General features: G+C 38.4%; 1 protein-coding gene across 3 annotated transcripts in view; it reads left to right on the top strand.

Annotated features, from left to right (window-relative positions):
• The window catches only part of LYST (lysosomal trafficking regulator), a 188,442-nt gene that overhangs the window by 35,704 nt on the left and 131,943 nt on the right, over window positions 1–20,795 (top strand). For all 3 annotated transcript variants that reach the window (XM_044239321.1, XM_044239320.1, XM_044239322.1), the window contains exons 2-4: window positions 2,558–2,647; window positions 6,363–6,561; window positions 19,746–19,836. In XM_044239321.1, the coding sequence (XP_044095256.1) occupies window positions 6,370–6,561; window positions 19,746–19,836 (283 nt within the window). In that variant the 5' untranslated portion in view covers window positions 2,558–2,647; window positions 6,363–6,369. The remainder of the gene's footprint in view (window positions 1–2,557; window positions 2,648–6,362; window positions 6,562–19,745; window positions 19,837–20,795) is intronic.

Raw genomic sequence — 20,795 nt, forward strand, 5'->3', positions numbered from 1 at the left:
GCTCTCCTCCCAGTCTTGTCTTTCACTAAACTGTGCTTTTCTTCACACAGGCTTAAAATGCCTTGCAGACTGTCTGCGGTGGGAGGCAGGCAGGAAGGAGACTCCCATTGTTGGGGGGAAACAGTTCTGGGGCAGCACTTCTGTTTCATCTTTCCACACTTTACTTCAATCCCTGGCAAGTGGGAATGAGTGACTTCTCTCACTCGTTGTAACACTTTTTAACTTTTCTTGCATTCAGTATCCAATGCATCAAACATAACTAACCTCAAGGCCCTGGAATACTTTTCCTAGATGCTCACGTGACCCATTTTCTGACTTCATTCAGGCTTCTGCTCAGATACCACCTCTTAGACAGTCCTTATCATCCTCTCTGAAGTAGCGTCCCAGTCACTCTGTATCCTTACTGTTTTATTTTTTATAGCACTTACTGATATTACAGTATGTTTGTTTTCATCTGTCTCTACCTCATGGAATCCATGAGGGTGGGGATTTTGTTTTTGCCCTATTCCCAGTGCCAAAAATAGTAGCCAGCAGATAATAAATGTCCCATAAATATATGTTGAATTAAATGCCATATTATGAAATTTCTGATGAAATGAAACTAAGAGGTATAGCTAATACATTGTCAGGTTTTTGCTCTTTGTTTTGGCCATTCATGTTTTATACTTTACCAGTCACTGTATTAGAAAAACTTATTTTCCTGAGTTCATTTATAAGATTATAGGTACTTTGTTCTTATGCTTTTCATTTATTTTAATATAAAAATTCTGGTAACATTGTTACCAGAAGTTTTATTTATTATGACATTATAATAATAGTTGCATTGGAAGTTGAATATGATAGTAATAAGGATGATTTTTAAATTTAGCATTTTGGCTATAAAGTAGAATAAGTGATAAGACGGGGTCCCCATCCTTAAGGAATTCATGACCTTGGGGGTAAGACAGTCATAAGTACCTACAGGGTGTTTATGTAGTTTAGAAATAGAGGCAAATACATACAATGCCCTAAGGACATCTTCATTCTATTTTTTAAAACTCTATTTGCAGACTTCATGGACACCCAGCGTAATGCAGGATGACAAAAGTTCGAATGCAGCTGTGTTTATCAAGGGTGGTGGCAGAGTAAAAGAGGTCACTCCGACTGTGCTAGCTGGTAGAATTACGATCTCGGATAGAGTGAAACTCCATGGACATCCAAACTGGGCCGTGCAAAATACAGTTTAAGAGATTTAGAGAAATCACTCAGCATGGCCTAGAAATGTCCCCCAATAACAAAGGAAAACAGACGGATCCAGTTGTCTGTCAGCTTCCACTTCTCATGGCCATGCCAAGTTACCTGAAGTCACCATGGTATCCCCCGATGGACAGCTCCACGTTGTAGTTGTCCAAACCAGAGGGTAGTCGGAGTCACGGCAGTTAATAAAATGCCATCTTTAGACTCATAATTTGATTGATAGTTTGCCTTTCTATAATTTTAGAGTTGAAAATAGGTGGGTGGCTTGTATGAGCTGAGGACGCAGCAGGAGCAGGTGTTGAGGGTGAACCGAGACCACATTCCAGGGCTTTCTCCTTTGGTTGGGCAGTGACACACTGGCCCCTGGTGCTCCGAGTGCGGCAGCAGGACTGAAGCTTAGCCTGTGCTTGGGTAGCTGTGTGCCTGACATGGGGCTGACCGGTCTAGGAAAAGGTGTCTTTCCTGCATCACGCAAAGCCCTGTGTAGTCTTAACAGCCCCCAATCCATTTCCTGCCTCCTCTATCCTCAAGTGCTCAGAATAATGTGGTATAAGTAGTTTGCCAAGCTGAGCGGAATTCAAGAAAGTTCTCTAGATTTGTGCATTTTGAAGGAATTAAAGATCACTCTGATTTAAACTTTTGTTTTAAAATAAACATTCATGGTTGCCTTGTACCTGTAATAAGAAAATATTTTTTATGCCTCACCTGGGCACAACTATAGAGAAGGGGAAAACAGGTAACTAAACAGAAGCATTTGTTGCTACCCTAGAAGTAGGAATTCATCCTTTAGTGTTCAGAAATAGCCTTCATTGTGTTATACACAAAAGGTTAATTCATTTTTAAAACTTGAACAAGGATATGAAATTTGGTGGGAGTTTATTCATTGTTTGGTTTTAGTATTTCTTTGAGTTTTCATATATCCTCAGGTGCCTTTCACTCTCACAGGAGAGTAATAACTTGGCTACCCATAGTATGTATGTCGATGGTATTCCACTGCCTCTAGACTCAGTGTTAAGAAGACTGATACTGAGCTGATTCCCCTTATAGTTAACTGGTGATTTACCTGGAGATTGTGAGGAGTTGGAAGGAAGGGAGGAGTAGGTATCTGTGATCAAGTTGCCTTGTTCAAATCAAGTATGTTCCAACACTTCCTGTCTCAAGATTCCATTCTTGGAGCTCTAGAAATTTCGTAGTGTGTTCTTGAGGTTCAAAAACTTCTTTGGCTTCTTTCACATCAAATATGATGGTTTTTGTGTCAGAACTTTATTAAAATCACTTGTTTTACTATTACCATTAATATGTTTGTCTTTTCTTTAAATAGGTGAAGCTTTATTCTAGGAGTATTTGTTTCATCTGGTTCATGAGCTCAAATTATAAAGACTCTAAATGTTACAGAAGTGTTGAGAGATTGGTAAGTATTAATGTAATAAAAAAAATACTTGTTTCTGTCTAAGCCTTTGAAACTACGTAGTTATGTGACATTAATTAAACCCCAAAGTACAAACAACTGAACTTGCCTTTAGTAGAGATGTATATATAAATTGTGGTATACCCATACAATGGCATATTGCATAATGGTTTAAAGGAACAAACAATGTTGAAAGGAAAAATAAAGTTATAAAAGGATACATATATTATACTATTTATAGTTAAAACAGTATTGAAATTTTTGTGGCTGTAAACATGTAAAAACTTATAAAAACATGTATAGAAATGATAAACACCAACTAAAGAGAGGAAGAAGTGAGGTGGGGTGTGAATTTCCTGTACTATAAGGTTTGATTTCTTTGCACACACATACCCACACCACACATACATACACACACACCTGATCTGAACACTGCACACTGTTAATTTTGCTAAATCTGAGCTTTTGCTATATCCACCTCTTATAAATTCTTCGTACTTTTCTGGATATTTGAAATATTTTAAAGAATCTTTAAAATGTACCATGCTGGGGCGCCAGGTGGCTCAGTGGGTTAAAGCCTCTGCCTTTGGCTCAGGTCATGATCCCAGGGTGCTGGGATTGAGCCCTGCATTGGGCTCTCTGCTCAGTAGGGAGCCTGCTTCTTCCTCTCTCTGCCTGCCTCTCTGCCTACTAGTGATCTCTGCCTGTCAAATAAATAAATAAAATCTTTAATTAATTAATTAATTAATTAAATATTCCATGCAATCATCTTTTCAGTTGGCATTCAGAATGGCTGAAAGGCATTCATTGAAGTTCAACATCCCTATTAGATGTGCAGGAAGAAATGAGTATTTATTAATGTGCAAGGCAGAAGTATCTCCCATCACCCCCACTGATGACGTTCTGTTAGTGCTAACTAGTGCACTTCGAAGAGTAGAAAGTGTGTGGATACTGGTAGGAGAATTCAGAATTTTTGTTATTTATAGATGATAGGGTTTTATGTCTGGAAATCTCAAAAAAAATTAATGAAAGTTTAGTAAGAAGTTTGGATATATGATTATTGCATCAGCATAAATATACTTCCATTTGCCTCCTACATACCAGTTCTCTTTCCTAATTAGATTATATAATGGAAAGAAATCCCCAGAACAACAGCAAAAGCTACAGAACACCCTGGAAGAGACCTAACAAGAAATGTGTAAAACCTATTGTAGGAGGAAGTAACAGTTTCTGCCACAGCACATAAAGGATAAATGTGCAAGTAGTGTAAGGGTGTTCATTGCAGCTCTGTTTGTGATAATCAAAACTAGAAATAGCCTAAATACTCAATAAGAGATTGGCTGCATAGTTAACAGTACTCTATATGATGAACATGTTACATATGCAGGCAGCAGCGTGCCAGAAGCTAGCAGAAAGAGCAAGAGAGCGAGCATGTGAAAAGATTTCCAAAATATCTACATGAATCAAAACAGGTCAGATCACTTATATATAATACCCTATTTATGTAACTGTGTCTATTTTATGTACATTTAAAAATCAGGAATAACATACATTTCTGCATATATTGTAATTTTTTTGCCAACCTGGCATCTTGTGCTTATAGGAAGTAGCATTGAAACAATTTCCTCAGTAATTGTCATACCTAAATATTCATACTAATTTTTATTATCTTCATTTCCAGAAAATAGACCCTAATTATTACTGTAATTTTAAAGTTTTTCACATTTTTAATATTGCTAAAGTTGCAGTGTGCCTTGTACTCAGGGGTGTCTAGTAAGCACTGGGAGCCAGCTGTGCTTGGTGAAGGGGTCGCTCTTGCCTGCTCACGGGGGAGCTCGGTCCTTAGTGGCTCATATCAGCACTTGAGCTGAGTTACACGCTTGCTGTATTACATCTGATGAGTTTTAAATATTTTCGGAAACTTTCTTCTGATCCTATGTGGTAAGATTAGGTGCCAGCATCGAAACTTTCAGAATGATGTCAGCATCTTTGGAAGAAAATCCCAAGAACAGTAGTGTAGCACTTTTAAGAATGGTGGGTAGTCTTGACGGCCTAGAAGGTGAGATAAGAAGGCATTGTGTTACACTTTAATTGGCTGTGTTACTTGTTTTAGTGGTGCACTAAATTATGTACCTTAAAATCTGTGACAAAGTAGGTGAAATAAGTTAATAAAATCAGTAACTATGGACTGAATATAGATGTTTATATATTATGTACATATTATAATATATAATTAGTTTATATTAATATAAATTATAAATTATTTGATTTATTGAATAATTTTACCTTATGAAAGCTTTATAAAAAGCCAATATTTATATAAGGGAGGATATTTTGAGATGAATAATGTACATTTTATTTTTTATACTTTTTCTTGGTAATCAACAATGTTAAAACTAATGAACTTTGTTATGCTACAGAGGAGATTGTTACTATAATAACACCTAGTTATTTTTTGATTCTGATGGATTCTGATGGGAATCCAGGACATAAATCATCAGGCCCCAAAATGAACAGGAACCAAAGTAGTATTGGGAATTTCTTTAGTGTTTCCCTTTCATGTCTCTGTTTCCCTTTGTATCCTAGTAGTTCATTTTCACCCCGTTGTTTTCTTCTGCGCCTCAGCTACCTCACAAGGACTACCACAGGCCCATCTTTATGTGGCTTTGCAACTCATCAGCTGTGTCCCTTTATTCAAATTCCTGAGACAGAAAGAGTCTGATTGGCCGGTTGCCTCTTTGCAAGCGGCATCGCATGGGTCAGATATTGCTGGCCAGATGCATGCCGACTGCTCCTGAATCAGGCGTGCTTCGGCTTAGTTAGGGCTCAGAGGCTGGCCCTGCCCCTTGGGAATGGGCTCCACTGCCTTCTTTGCAGGGGCTAGGAGGCATCTGCCCACCCCGCCCCCTGCCCCGCCCTTGGGCGAAGAAAGACTCCACAATATACTTCCTATTTAATCTCTCCAGGTTAAAACGTTTTTAAAGGTTACTGGATGTCTCAAAATTACTTTTTGCCCTAAGATGAAACTGTTCTGAAATTCTTTGGGAATTTTATTGTTCATGATTTTTCCTTTCTAAATAGTTGCACATTTTTTTTCTTTATATTGGTGTTTTCCCTCTCTTCTGTCTGCTTTACCTTATTATCTTCCTTTATCTCAAAGTGTCGCAATGCCCTTTGATTTAAATGTATAGGAAGAAGTGAAGTAGCATAGCTTCAGCTGCGGTAATTCTTCAATTTTTATTTACCTGATGGTAAATCCTTTTCTCTCCATTAACTGGACCCTGGTTGTTGAGGGGAGGATGTATGATTGTCAGTTCCATCATGTGAAAAACAGTTTATATTTTTAAAAAGATCCATTCATTTTTTTTGGAAGCCATGTAGAGCAAGAACAGTGCACTATACATCCTATGATGAGGCTGTTAAAGAAGGTCAGAATTCACCTTAAGTGCCACCACTCGCTGTGTATCTTCTCACTGTGCTTTCCACTTCCTGTTCTTGGTAATGCTCAGGGACTGTCACACCCACAACTATTTCTGCCATGTGACAATATTTAAGGAACACCTAACTAGATCAGGACTATGTCTGAAAATATTATTGGGTTAAATACCAATGCCCGGTAAAGTCAGTCTTTGGTTAAAAACAACCAACCTTAAAAACACTTAGTTTTAAACATAAATTTTTATTTTTCTAATCTTTTTTGGTAATATTTATTTAATAGCTCGGTCATGAGCATCGACAGTAACTCACTGGCACGTGAATTTCTGACGGATGTCAACCGGCTTTGCAATGCGGTGGTCCAGAGGGTGGAGACCAGGGAGGAAGAAGAGGAGGAGACACACATGGCTACGCTGGGCCAATACCTCGTCCACGGCCGAGGATTTCTGTTACTTACCAAGCTAAATTCTATCATTGATCAGGTAACATTTTCATATCAAGTAACTTTTTTACCAGTTTATTATAGTTGATTACAGATACATAATTTCTGGGTTGTTTAGTTTCTGAGAGTCTCTTTGAGATAAAGTCCTATTTCTAACATCACTCCAACAAAGAAAAGTAGCCCAGTTTATGCACATACTGTTTATTTGAAGACTTTTCAAAATGTCTGAAATGTCTTAGGATTATAAATGGCCTTTCTTCTAACATGACCTCATATATATTAAGCTTTTTATCCTAATATCAGTGTGAGATAACTATGATTATTAGTAGAGACCTTAGATTTTGATTCAGAAAAACATTTGCACTTTCAATAAATGTCAGATATGTTTTTGAATGGTTTACTGTAATAGAGAATTTACTAATTCTGGGGTGAAAATAGAGAATCCTTAAACCAATAATTACTGAGTTCTTTAGCTTATATACATCCAGTTTTTTTATACCTCATTGTGTTTGCTCAAAGTATGGTCTGAACAGATAGTATTTTGCTGTTTCCTTATTATGGAATTAACAGAACTCTGAAGCTAGTTGGGAAATAGAAATGTCATCCTACCTTCTCTTGTGGATGAAAAACTGAGATGCAGAATATTAAGTAACTCAGACAGGCTTAACTTGCAGCTCAAACATGATTTATGTCTTTACTTCATTTTAATAAAAAACAAATATGTATTTTACAAAAGAAAAAATTTACTGTTTACTTTCAGGGGACTAATTAATGTAGTTAGATAATATTTCAATTAACTTGAAAAGATAATAAGGTCTCTGTAGCACCAATATGACAGACATTTTTCAACACTTATGACTGTTACTGGCTTTAGTAGAAACTTACTGTTGAAATTTTTTGCTATCAAAGCATTTTGCTAATAAATACATATATTGGGTAAATACAGAGACTAAAATTAAACAATGACTCTGTTTTCACTATACACTAAGGAACCTAACAAGTATCAGAGAGTATCTGCTCACTGTGGTATCCACCTGTCATGAAATTTTCCAGAGTATTTTCCAAAATACTATGTATTTTTACTCCTTTCATGAATGTTATTTATTAAATGCCTGGCTACATGTAATTTAATTTTTATATTTTGTCTGACTTTTCCATAAATAAATTTTAAAATTAGAAAAATTATTTGTTAGATCATGTGTACTAATTTTTATTTCAAAATTTTATGATTTAATAAACATATCATGCTCTGTTCATTTTCTTACCCCACATTAGAACATTTCAGTGTTTTTTCTCTTTTTAAGATATCCTATAAGTAGCATCAGAAATATCAAATGTGCAGGAATAAATCTAACATGTACAAATTTCTGTACATAATTCTATAAAACATTTTTTTAAAATATTTTATTTATTTATTTGACAGAGAGAGATCACAGGTAAGCAGAGAGGCTGGCAGAGAGAGAGAGAGAGAGGGAAACAGGCTCCCTGCTGAGCAGAGAGCCCGATGTGGGACTCGATCCTAGGACCCTGAGATCATGACCTGAGCCGAAGGCAGCGGCTTAACCCACTGAGCCACCCAGGCGCCCCTATAAAACATTTTTGAGGGAATCTAAAGACAACCCAAATAAATGTAGTACTACATAATTTTCATGTATTGAGAAAATCAGTATTGTAAGGATACTTGTTTTTTCTAAATTAATGTATAGATTCCAGTGCAATCCTAATCAGAATTTCAGTAGGTTTTTTAATGAAAGCTGTAGATGTTAAGGTATAACCCATGCATCACAAAATTTACCCATTTCATATGTACAACTCAATGGAGGGGTTTTTTTTGCATTTTCTACATCTTTATTTTCTTCTTTCTAGATCTATTTTTTATGACATATTACTTTATTTTTCCCCCTTTTTAAAATTGTGTTATGTTAGTCACCAGACAGTACATCATTACTTTTTATGTAGTGTTCCATGATTCATTGTTTGTGTATAACACCCAGTGCTCCATGCAATACGTGCCCTCCTTAATACCCATCACGGGGCTCAGCCATCCCTCTACCCCCCTCCCTTCTAAAACACTCAATTTGTTTCCTGGAGTCCATAGTCTCTCATGGTTTGTCTCCCACTCTGATTTCTCCCCATTCATTTTTCCCTTCTCTCAGTATCCTCCATGCTATTCCTTATGTTCCACAAATAAATAAAACCATCAGAAATGATGAATATCCAACTTTTGCATCAACGTGGATGGGACTGTATGCCAAGTGAAATAAGTCATCAGTGGTTTTTAGCATAATCACAGATATGTGCCGCTGTCACATAGCCACATAGTCAATTTTAGAACATTTTCATCACCTCAAACAGGGACCTGGCACCTTTTAGCTGTAACTCCCCTATCCCTCCCATCACCCTCAGACCTAAGCAAACACTAATCTACTTTCTGATTCTACAGATTGTATGCTTTCTCTTTTAAGTCATGAAATATCTTTTAATATATTATTAAATGAATGAAATCATCCAAGTCATAATTGCAACAATATTTTTTCCTAAGGTAATACCTTGTGTTCCCTCTTCCCCAGTCATTCACCTTTGGAATATCTGTAGCAGTGATAGTAGGAACCAGGAGGAACAATAGAAGTAGAGCACAAAATAAGTGCTATTTAAAAAATAGGACTTATCAAGATTTAATTATTTAAACCAGGAAATGGAGAATGATAATTTGGATCCTTAAGGTGAATTTAACTAAGCAAGTTTAATCACTTAGGGTGGATTCAAAACAGTAGATCCAAAACGGTGCATTTCAAGAGGAACTTTACCTTTGTTATCTGTGCCTCTCATGAATGGGAGCACTTCTTGGGTACTCCAAGCAAGAGGCTTGGAGTGAAGTTCATAGCTACCCCTCCACTATTGTGCAAGGACTTTATTAATAGATATTTGGTATAAATAATTAAATAGACTTTTTATTCCTATATAATTTACATGTAGTGAGTGCACAAATGTAAAATGTATAGTTGAATGAGTTTGACAAAGACAAACACCTATGTAACTATAGCTGAGATCAAAATTTAGAACATTGCCACCACTCTAGAAAAAGTTTTTCATGCCCCTTTGCAGGCAGCCCCTCCCCTTCTCCCTCTGCCACGCAACCACAATTCTAATTTCCAGCATCTTAAGTGTAGTGCTGCTTGTCCTAGAACTTCATATAAATGGAATCATGCAGTATGTACTCTGGTGTCCCAGAGCTCTATCTGTTATGCATAAAGCAGTAACTCACCAAGTTTTGATTCTGGTATTTTGTTGTATGGATATACCACGATTTGTTTGACCATTCACCTGTTGTTTAACCATTTGGCTTTTGTTTCCATCTGGCTATCATAAATAAAGCTGCTCTGAACTCCTTATAAAAGTCTTTGTCTGAATATATTTTCATTTTATCTGGGTAACGCAATTGCTGCGTCAAAGGGTAGGTGTTCATAACAAAGTGCCAGACTCTTTACTCAGAGCAGTTGTGTCACTTTTCTTTCTCACCAGCAATGTATGAGAATTCTAGTTGTTCTGTATCCTTTCTGATATTTGACATTGCCAGCCCTTTTAATATTAGCCATCTTAAGCGAATATGAAGTAGTATCTCATTATGATTTTAATTTGCATTTCTCTAAAAACTAATGATCTGAGAACTATTTTATGTGTTTATTGGCTGCTCATACATTTTCTTTAGTGAATGTCTATTTAAGTTTTTTGCCCATTTTAAAAGTCAGATTATTTGCTTAGTATCCAGTTGTAGTTTTTTTTTTTTTTCAATGTATCCTGGATACATGTCTTTGTTGAATTGCAAATATGTTCTTTGTGGCTTGCCTTTTCATTTCTTAACAATGCCTTTAGAACAGCAGATATTTTATGTAGTGTGTTTTATATCCTAAGAAATCCTTATCTTGCATCCCAAAGTTGCAAAAATACTCTCCTGTTTTTTTTTCTAGAAGCTTTTTAATTAGTATTTTTATTTTTAGGTCTGTATTCCATTAGGAATTAATATTTGTGTACAGTGTGAGGCCGCAGCTATAGTTCCTTCCTCCCTCCTCCTCCCTGTGCAGTTACCCAGTCGTTCCAGCCACATTTCTTCTTGAGAGTCTGCCCCTTCCCCATGGAGAAATCGATGGCTCCTTTGTGGAAAATCTACTCACCATATACTTGGGCTTTATTTCTAGACTCTTCTGTTTCACTGTCTATCATCTGTTTGGGTTACTGTGGCCTTTATAGTGTGTCTAGAAATTAGGTGGTATAAGTTCTTCAAAGTGTTCATTTTTCATTCAGTTCATTCATTTCAAGAATGTTGGACTATTCTAAGTTCTTTCCATTTCCATATAAATTTTAGAAGGAGCTTATTATTTCTATAGAAATGCTTGCTAGGATTTTAGTGGTGATAACAGTGAATCCAAAAATCAGTTTGGAGAAAATTGACAACAATGTTGAGTTTCTCAGTCTATCAGCATGGTGTAAATATCTGTTTGAGTCTTATCTAATTTCTCTGCCATATTTTTTAGTGTCTTTTTTTAGTGATTTTTAGTCTTGCATATTTTTGGTTAAACTTATTCTGAATATTTTATTATTTTTAATGCTATCGTAAATGGCATTTAAAATTTTTATTTTCTGTCATTTGTTGCTGTCATATGTTTCTGTAAATTATATAGAAATATAATTGATTTTGGTACATTGACCTTGCATCCTATGCCTTTGCTAAATTCATTTATTTGTATTTATTTTGAAAATTTTCTGCAGATTCCTAGGGTTTTTGTGCACACGATCAAATCATCTGTGAATAATAATTTCACTTTTCCAATTTTTGTACCTATTATTTCATTTTCTTGCCTTTTGCTTTGGCTTTTAGTGCAGAGGTAGGTGGAAGTGATGAGAGTGAACATCCTGCCTAGTGCCTGACCTTAGAGAGAAAGCATTCAATGTTTCCATTAACCATCATGTTAGCTCCAGGTTTTTCTTAGAAGCCTTTTATCAGACTGATGGAGTTCTCATCTATTCCCAACCTGCTAGAAAGTTTATCCTGAATGGATATTGGATTTTGTCAAATGCCTTTGCTGAATCTTCACACTGAGACTACCGTATATATATATATATATATTTTTTTTTTTTTCTGTTAAGATGGGTGAATAACATTGATGATTTCTAAATGTTAAAACCGTCATTTGCATTCCTGGGATAAACCCCATTTGGTCATGATCTCTTAATCTGTTTATTCTTCAGAAAAAAATAGTCTCCTTAAATAGAAAAAATATGTTCTTTTCAATGGTTAAAGATACCGTGGCTGAAGTTTATATGCAGACTTTTACAGATTTTTTGAAAGAAAATTTGTTCAGCCTCAAAAGGAAGAGTTATCTTAAATTTTAATCTTGGCACCAGCATCAGTGAGATGGGTAACTTCAGCTCATGACCAGCTGCTTCAGATCTCCGTGTCCTCATCAGGAACAATTTATTTATTTTTTAATGTTATGTGTAGTTTTTTTGTAATTTTATTTTATTTTTTTTCAGTGTTCCAAGAAGGAACAATTTAAATACATTTAGTTGGATGACTTAAAAGATGTCTCCAATATAAAAAGTATTTGTTTTCATATAACATTTGATAACAGTTTCTAATTTTTTCTATACTCTGGTTATAAATATATACAGCTTAATTCAGATGTAGTGGATAGAAAATCACAATAATTTATTACCAACTCAAGTGTGATAAATACTACTTTTTAAAACTTTGGCATATAAATTTTCATACCTGTTCATGCTTTATGAATGTTCTAAAAAGTTGTTACTTATTTTGCTGAGTAAAATGTGAAGTTTTACTGGAGGAGGTTATGTATTTACGAACAAAACATTATTTTAAAATTATAATAGGTATCTTTTTCAGCTGTTTTCTGTGTAAGAGAGTACTTATTTCTTCCCACATTTCTGTAGTGTTATCACTTTAATATGTAGTACTACATAAATGGCCAATCAATGTCATGTATAAAATATGTATTATAGAAAAATACCAGACCCTTTGTAGTAGGGCTGCACAATTCATTCACTAGTTTATTCAGCAGGCCATAAAGAGCCTGTAATATCAGCAGCTCTGCTAGATGCAGAGGTAAAAGAACAGAGACTGTCCTTACTGGGAGCTCTTAGCTTTTGAAGAGGCAGACAGATTGAAAAAAGGCAATGATGACAAACATTTGGGGGGGCGTGTAAAGGAGAGGGCGATGAGGAAATGCTTCTTAGAGAACTTGGCATCTCTAAGTAGGGATTAGCAATGTAGAAAGGGGGGAAACATTAAACCAGGAGAACTGCAAATGCGGACCTTGGAAGCCAGAGAAGAAAGAGCGTTCAGTGACCTAGCAGTAGTTTATTGGGGTTAGAGCAAAGGCCGTATGTGCAGTTTTGGGGTGCTGAGAGGACTGGAAGGCAAATCCCGTGTACCATTTTAAGGAGGTGTAAGTTTTTTCTGAAAACCCTGGGGAGGTCTTTTGTTCGTTTTGTTTTGTTTTTTACATGGAGGAGGTTTTGAAGCAAGAAAATAGGCAATGAAAATTATTCTTCAGATCTGACAAGTTAAGTCATTGAAAATATTAGCAAGAATGATTTCAATAGGAAAATAATGCAAACTTTTAAAATTAGTAGAGATAATTATAATAAGCGAACTTTATTTTACTCTGGTTCTACGGATTCTGTTTACACACATGCCAAGATCTATCTGTGCGTGATTAGCTTGGCAGGAATGAAGGAGTAGGGGAGATGCTAGTATTCCTACTTCTTGGAGTAGTGAGAGTATCTTCTTGGCCACTAGATAGTGGTGCTACCCACAGAGAGAGGTAATCTGGTGCGTTATCTCCCTTTACACCCAGGCTGATGATCTGAGCAGAGTACATCAGGCGATTGCTGCATAACAGAGCACAGTCTAAGAACTTAGTGGCATGAAACAAAAAGGGTTCCTTTGCTCATGTGTCTGTGAGTTGGCAGCTCCAGCAGACCCGGCCAGGATCACGGCCTCCGCTAATTGTGGGGCCAGCTGGGGCCTCTGATTATGCAGTCTGTTGGCAGAAGACTGGGGGCTGTTGGATATCGGCCCGACTGCCTCAGTTCTCATCCACGTGACTTCTCCGATGTCAGTAGGTGAGGCTCAGCTTCTTTATGTGGTTGTGGAAGCATCATTCCAGGAGGGGGGCAGAACAGCTACAAGGTGTAGCATAACCTCACTTGTGCCACATTCTGTTGTCAAAGCAAGTCAAGGGCCAGCACAGAATGAAGGGATAGGAACATAGACTCCATCGTTTCAGGAGAAGAAAATTTGTGACCATACTTTGTCTACCATCATCTCCTCTCTGGCCACAGTTACTAGCATTCCTCCCACACTTCCTCTCCCCAGGACTCTCAAAGTATTGTTCTATCATGGCATCAGGCTTGAAGTTCCTGATCTTGTGATGTCTATCAGTTCTGGATGCAGACGAGACTTCCCGGTACAGTGCTTTGGTTACAGCTCTTCTTGACTAAGAGACTTGTAAACACAAAAGCCACACTCACAGTATACAGTGATAAACAGGGACAAGTTAACCACACTGCATACTTGTATTCAAAATGGAGAGTGACCAGAGGCACGGAGCAGTCACTGACCCACTGATGTCCTAGTGGGCATGTCGGTGCCCCTGTTCTTGGGACAAGGAATGTTTTCTTCTGTGGGAGTGCTTCCTTAATCCATGGTTCTCCAGGGCTCTGGGATCTGTCCTCCAAGGCGTCTTCTCTTTTACATAAGACACAGCATTCTCACCCTGCTTCACACCTGTAGAAAAGAGGGAGACCAGTGGTGTCTATCCATTTTGAATTGTCTCTTCCTTTTAGTCCAAACTGTTGGCATTCCAAACTGTTGTATTATTCTTTAATAATACAGCTTTCTTTAAAAGTGTTATGGGTTTCCTCTGACTTTTAATGGAGTTACCACATCCCCCAAAAGCCATGTCTATAATTGCTTTTGAGACAGATCTCTCTACTTCAGGCATATAAAGCTTGTGTGGAGTAATGCTGGCAGGATTCTTGGTAGTACTTTTGTCTAGCTGATAGGATTTACTAGGTAGCACCTAAAGTCTTTCTGGAGTCCTAACAAAGAGTAATACAACCATTTTATAACCCTGCTTTGCTGGGAAGGGAGGAGGAAAGGCCACAGGGACTGGTTGGGTGAACTGGGGCCTGCAGACCCAAATCCTGCAGCCAGTCATCTGTTTCTGGACGGCCCACAAGCTAAGAATAGTTTTTCATTTTTCAAAGGTTGTTAAAAGAAACGGAAGAATGTACAGCAGAGGCCATATATGATTCAAAAAGGCAGAGATATTTACTAACAAAGATTGTCACCCCTGTTGTAATTCAAGAACTCTGAGCATAATGTTTGACATCAGTGGGAAAAAGCAGTACATTTAGCTCTACTGGGACATCAAAAATGTTTGATGAAATGAATGCATTGAAAAACTCAAACAGATTAAGAATAGAGGATGCTATATACCAAGAGGAGAAAAACCAATAATATTTTTTAGGAATAAGCTCTATAATAGAATCAACATAATAACTCTTTATGACTATTTCTGTTCGTTATCATGTTTTAAAAACACACAGTAGTAAAGTGGATCATGAAAGTAATGACAGCTAAAATGTGAGAAAGATGGAGAAATAAAAATACCATTCTTAAAGTAGCATATACAGAAAAATCCAGAGGATTGTAATTTCCTTTAGCCACAGCTATATAGCTAGAAAACAAAATTAAAGATTCTTTTTACAGTACTAATGAAGAAATGTTCTTGTGTGTGTGTGTGTGTGTGTGTGTGTGTATACACACATACATTAGAAACAATTATAATAGAAGAAATAAAGGACTTACATATATTTCTGTCTATGGCTGGAACATTAAATTTAATTAGCATGTCAAAAATCCAGATTTAAAGTAATATCATTAATACCAATTAAAGTAACTTTGGTTATCTTCCATCACATTCTGAATCCAGTCCAGGCCCTAAGCTTAGCCTGTCATCCTGAGGTCCTTGAACCCCACTGGTTTGGTTTTCACCTGCCTTTGCAGCATCCTGACCATCCATCTGCCTCTCCTCTCAGCCCTTCCTCAGACTCACTTGCCTTCCCCCCTGACCCTGCCACCATTACTTGAACTGAAAGGAGCAATGCCTGACACCTGATAGGTACCTAAAATATGTTTCTTGAGTTAAAAAATTACCACCTAAATGAGAGTGATTTTACTATTTATTACTGCTGTGGGGGAATTTAAAAAGGCATGTTGCTGTCCTTTTTCCTGCAGAAGGGGAAATAGAAAAGTGTAAGTATTAAATGAAGAGTGGTGTGATTTCTATAGAACGGACAGTATAGGAATAGCCAGGAATCCGTTTATGGTGTATGTTGCCAAATATGGCATATTGAGAACTTTCTCCTTGTTGGCATGAGGTAGCACCCCATTCCTCTGGACAAATCCTGCAGCCAGTCATCTGTTTCTGTGACAATTATCATTAGAACCTTGCAAGAGAAGAACCAGAGCTGGGGTTGAAATAGAGCACTGCAAGTTCTAGTTTACCAGGATACCCGCAAATAAGAGCAAAGGATTCTCTGACTTGCAAAGGGATAGAATGATCCGTGTGGTTTCTTTGGAACTTGAAAGCATAAGTAAATCTGGAAATGTGCAATACCTAAAAAAGTAATAGATCCAGAGGAATAGCAAGAGTTTCCCCAATGACGGATGTGTTAAAAAGTACCGTGATTGAATGAGGTCAGGAGTTGGGCACTCACTGCCATATTGGGCCATGGGGAGGCAAGCGGTGTCCTCCTCAGGACTGCAGTTCCAGCAGAGATGGCAAAAACCAAAATCCTGCACTTGCTTCAGTCTCATTCTTTGGAAAGGCCCATGGTTTTCCAGAACTAATCCACTTGGTGAAATGGGGAAACAGGCATGAGGTCCTGACCTGGGGTGGGAGGTGGGGTCTGTGGAACAGGGGAATGGCAAACGGGGATTGGTGTGGGAGAAAAAGCTTCTCAAAAGAGGTTTTGCTGGAGCTGGGCCTTGAAGGTAGTGAGGGCCCCCTTAGCTAAGGGGGCAGGAGTGAGCGAGGCTGCAGACCATGTGTTGTGCAGAGGCTGGGAGGCAGGAACGCCTATTAGTGTGGCAATGACGATTCGCCAGTATACTGTTACAGGGCAAGGGCTGGGGTGCTTCACACACTTGTAAGGTTTCTGCAAGCTCTGCTAGAATGTATTAGTTCATCTGCCAAAGATAAAGACTCAGATCGGGAGGACTCTACAGGAATGGCATGCCCAAAATTGGTTTACATTTTTTGAAAGACCTTGGGCATTTTGCTGGCTGGCATCTTTAAAAATACCGAGGTACACACCGAGTATGAGCTGTACATGGAAATGTTACCCAGACATCATTTGTCTTTCTAATTTTGAGGTCAAGCACCTGGAACTAGGGCCTTTGGGAATAATTCTGACTCTTCATCCAGAATTTAAAGTCATTCAAGGAGATAACATTTAACATCCAACTCTGTACTAGGCTTGCCAGGAAAGAAGGGTGATTGCTAAGGACTGGGGCCTGGGCCTGGGAGTCTATGCTCTGAGCGGGGACTGGAAAGAACTTTTGGAAAAGTTTCCCATCCCATTTAGAGATAAATGCAAACTCTTTCCCATGGCCCACAGGCCGCATTAGATCTGGCACCCTCCACCATGCCAGTCTCTGCCCTCCGGTCTCATCTCCTAGCACTCCCCACTGCTCTCCCAGCCACACCGGCCTGCTTGCCATCCTGTGAAATAACCAAGCCCACTCCCGACCCTTTGTGTACTTCCTAGGAGCCCTTTTCCTTCAAATCTTTGCAAGGATTCCTTCTTATCTTTGAGCATCTGCTCAAGTGGCCCATTCTGAACAGCCTATCTAAATGTCCTCCTTTGAGTCACTCTATAATCCCTGTCCTGTTTAGTTTTCTTCACAGCACAGCATTCTGTATGAGGTTTTCTTATTTGTACCCATTATTTTCCATCTCCCCTGCTAGAAATGTCAGCTTTGTGAGAAGGCAAATAGTGTCTTCCTTGTTCGCCCCTCCCTGCCAAGTGGCACATGGCAGGGGCTCACTAAATATTTGCTGAGTCATGGAGGAAAGCTGGTATTCAGGCAGGAAAGTTCAGGAAGTTGTTTGCTGTACCAGAAGCCAGTCAGGAACATGAGACCCAACTTGCCCGAGGAGGGATTAGAGAAGTCTCTCCGCAGAGGGACTAAGACTTGCCTGAAGAGTGAATTGACATTTGGCAGATGGGAGGATGGTGGAGAACGACAAGGGCAGTGCACGTGAAGAAGACATGCTGGGGGTACAGCCCAAGCCACATTCGGGAAGCCCTTCAGACTGGACCGTGGGGATGGGTCAGGGGTGGTGGCAGGAACCAGAAAAGTAGTTCAGATTTTACTTTTGAAGTGTTTTCAGCCTTTTCCTAACCAGGGCACTAGAAGGAATAGTCTGGTTGCTGTGTCCCTGCTTTCTCGTTCCTTTCCAGCCCTGCGGCCTACCGCCCCCTGACTCGTACCCTTACCATTACCTTAATACTGAGCTTGCTAAGGTTGCCAGTGACGCTCTACTGGGCAAATGCTTTGCTGCCATCATCTTACACAACTGAAGAACAACAGCTCTTGACTTGGTTGACTTTCTTCTTTCCGGAGCTGCTCTCTTCCCTTGATTTGTCTTGCTCTATGTCTCTTTGGGGGATCTGCTTTTTGGCCTCCTTGGCAGGCCTCTGTCCGGCACCACTATTCTCCATTCTTGAGGTGTTGCTCTGCAGAGCTCCGTTCCCGTTCGTCCTCTCTTGCCATTCTGCATTCTCCTCTTAGGAGATCTCCTATGCCCTTGACTTCTGCCCCCAGGGGCTTCCAAGTCCCTTTTTATGTACTTCACATCTTTTTCTTAAGCTCCGGATCTATATATATAACTATTGACTAAAAAGCTCTCTCCGTTTGAAGATCCCACAGACGCCTCAAACTTATTATGTCTAAACAATGGATCCATCATCTCTAGCCCAGCCTAGTATCGCTACTGAATTTCCTGTCTCAGTGAGGACTTCATCAGTCACCTTGTTGCCTAAACCAGAATTCTTCGAGTTCTTCTGGATCTTTCTTTCCCCCCCTTACACTCCATAGATAACTGCAAGTCATTTCTGTTCTTCGTTGCCGTTTCTCAGTTTTACTGCAGAGCACTTCTGTTTACCATCGTCTCTCATCTGGGTTATTGTTTCCGTCCTCTAACGCTGGTCAGTTTCTTTCCCTTTCCACCCCAATTCTGTCTCCATACAGTGGCTAGAATGGTCTTTCTAACAAGCAAATCTGAACATATTACTGTGGCTCCTTCCCCACTGACTGGAGAACTTAAACTTGATTTGTCATTAATTCCCTGACCACCCATGTCCCCCCCCCCACCCCCGCAGCATCCCAGTCTCGCTCTCCAGCTCCAGTCCCATTTCCACACTTCTAACTGGAACTGATTGCTCCTTTTCCTGAACTCCTAAACTGAGTATCAGTGCCACACCCAGCTACTTACTTATACTACATGCCTTCTGTTGTTCTTTAACTGTCTGTGTGTATGTATTTGATGGACCAAATGAGGGGACCTTCTCCAGGACCATATCCTCCAGAAAGGGTAAGACAGTAAGTGCTGTGGACGTAGTGTGCAGTCAATACATATTTATTAGATTACCTTCACTAATAAGTCTTTCTCTCTTTATATATATCCTTTATTAATAATGTCAATTTCTCTTTTTAAAATTGTGTTCTCTGAGTTTTACATTTAACTGCATGAAGACTTTGTTTTTCTAGTAACTTCATTTATTGGTTTGCTAATTAATAGGCCTTAACTTTTCATTGTCACCTAGCAAATTTGTTTCTTCAGAGGTAAGAGATTCTTGCCATGTGCATGGTGGTAATGACAGCTGTTTGTGGAAACGTCAGCAAGAATGTGCTAAATACTGTCAAATACCCTTACATTCTTCTGTCCTTGGAAGGGTTTATAAGTTGAAAAGCACCACAGCTTTCACCGGATTTGAGATTAATTTGACCCTTAGCTTCTCAAATGCAGCCTTTCAAGAAAAAGGATTTTTTGACTCCATTTAAGACAGGGCTCTAGGAGTTATGTGTCTCGTGACCTCAGGACATGAAGGATTGCTTTGTTTCTAATACAGGCATTGACATGTAGAGAAGAGCTCCTTACTCTACTTCTGTCGCTCCTTCCACTGGTATGGAAGATACCTGTTCAGGAAGAAAAGGCAGCAGGTATGTTTCTTTTATCACATCCCTTGTGTTATCAAAATTCCACTGGGGAAAGAAGACCCGTGGAAAAGCTCCTCCTGCCTTAATAGTTGATCCAGTTCAAATTCAGAACAGTATAGATTAGCATGATACTTGACAGGAGAAATTCTTTAGGTATTTAGGTATTTAGAAATTCTTTAGGCATTTTTATTCTGCTAATAATACAAAAACGATGTGCTTCTTAGGGGTTTATTCAAATGTAACAATGATCAGAAAATATACGAGGAAACAGAACACTTAGCAGAAGGGGTCAGTCTAGGTGTGCAGCCCCATCAGAGAAATGGATAGTGGAAAGTTTGAAGAAAGAAATGAAAGCTCCTTTGCTTATTTTATTTTATTTTGTTTTTATTTTTATTTGAAAGAGAGAGAGAGAGGCAAAGGGAAAGGGAGTAGCAGTCTCTCTTCTTAGCATCTGAGTCTTGATCCCAGGACTCTGAGAACATGACCTGAGCTGATGGCAGACAATCGGCTGAGCCACTCTGTCACCTATCTTAAAGACTGCTCTGTCACCTATCTTAAAGTGCTGCTCTGTCACCTATCTTAAAGACTGCTTTTTATTATCAGTACTCTACTGGTGACTTTGGCAGTTTAGTTTAATTTTTTTACTGTTCTTTGAAGAGATTAATTTGAAGTAATATTTTGTTTCAAGACTAGATAGAATCATTACAACTTAAGGTCAACATGTATTTTTAGTATCTGATTTTGAAAAAAAATTTTTTAATTACACACACACGCGTATATCTATATCATATTAAGTATCTAAAACTTAGTTTGAATATCTCAGTGGAGGATTTAACAGTTTAACAGTTTTCACCCCTGTAATATGTGAATTGTGAGATGTTTAATGATCTATCAAGTTAAACATAAATCCTTCTATCTGGTATTTCAGTGTCATATATGCACTTTTAATACATTCCTGATAC

Source organism: Neovison vison, chromosome 2, assembly GCF_020171115.1.
Source record: "Neovison vison isolate M4711 chromosome 2, ASM_NN_V1, whole genome shotgun sequence".
Lineage (NCBI taxonomy): Eukaryota > Metazoa > Chordata > Mammalia > Carnivora > Mustelidae > Neogale > Neogale vison.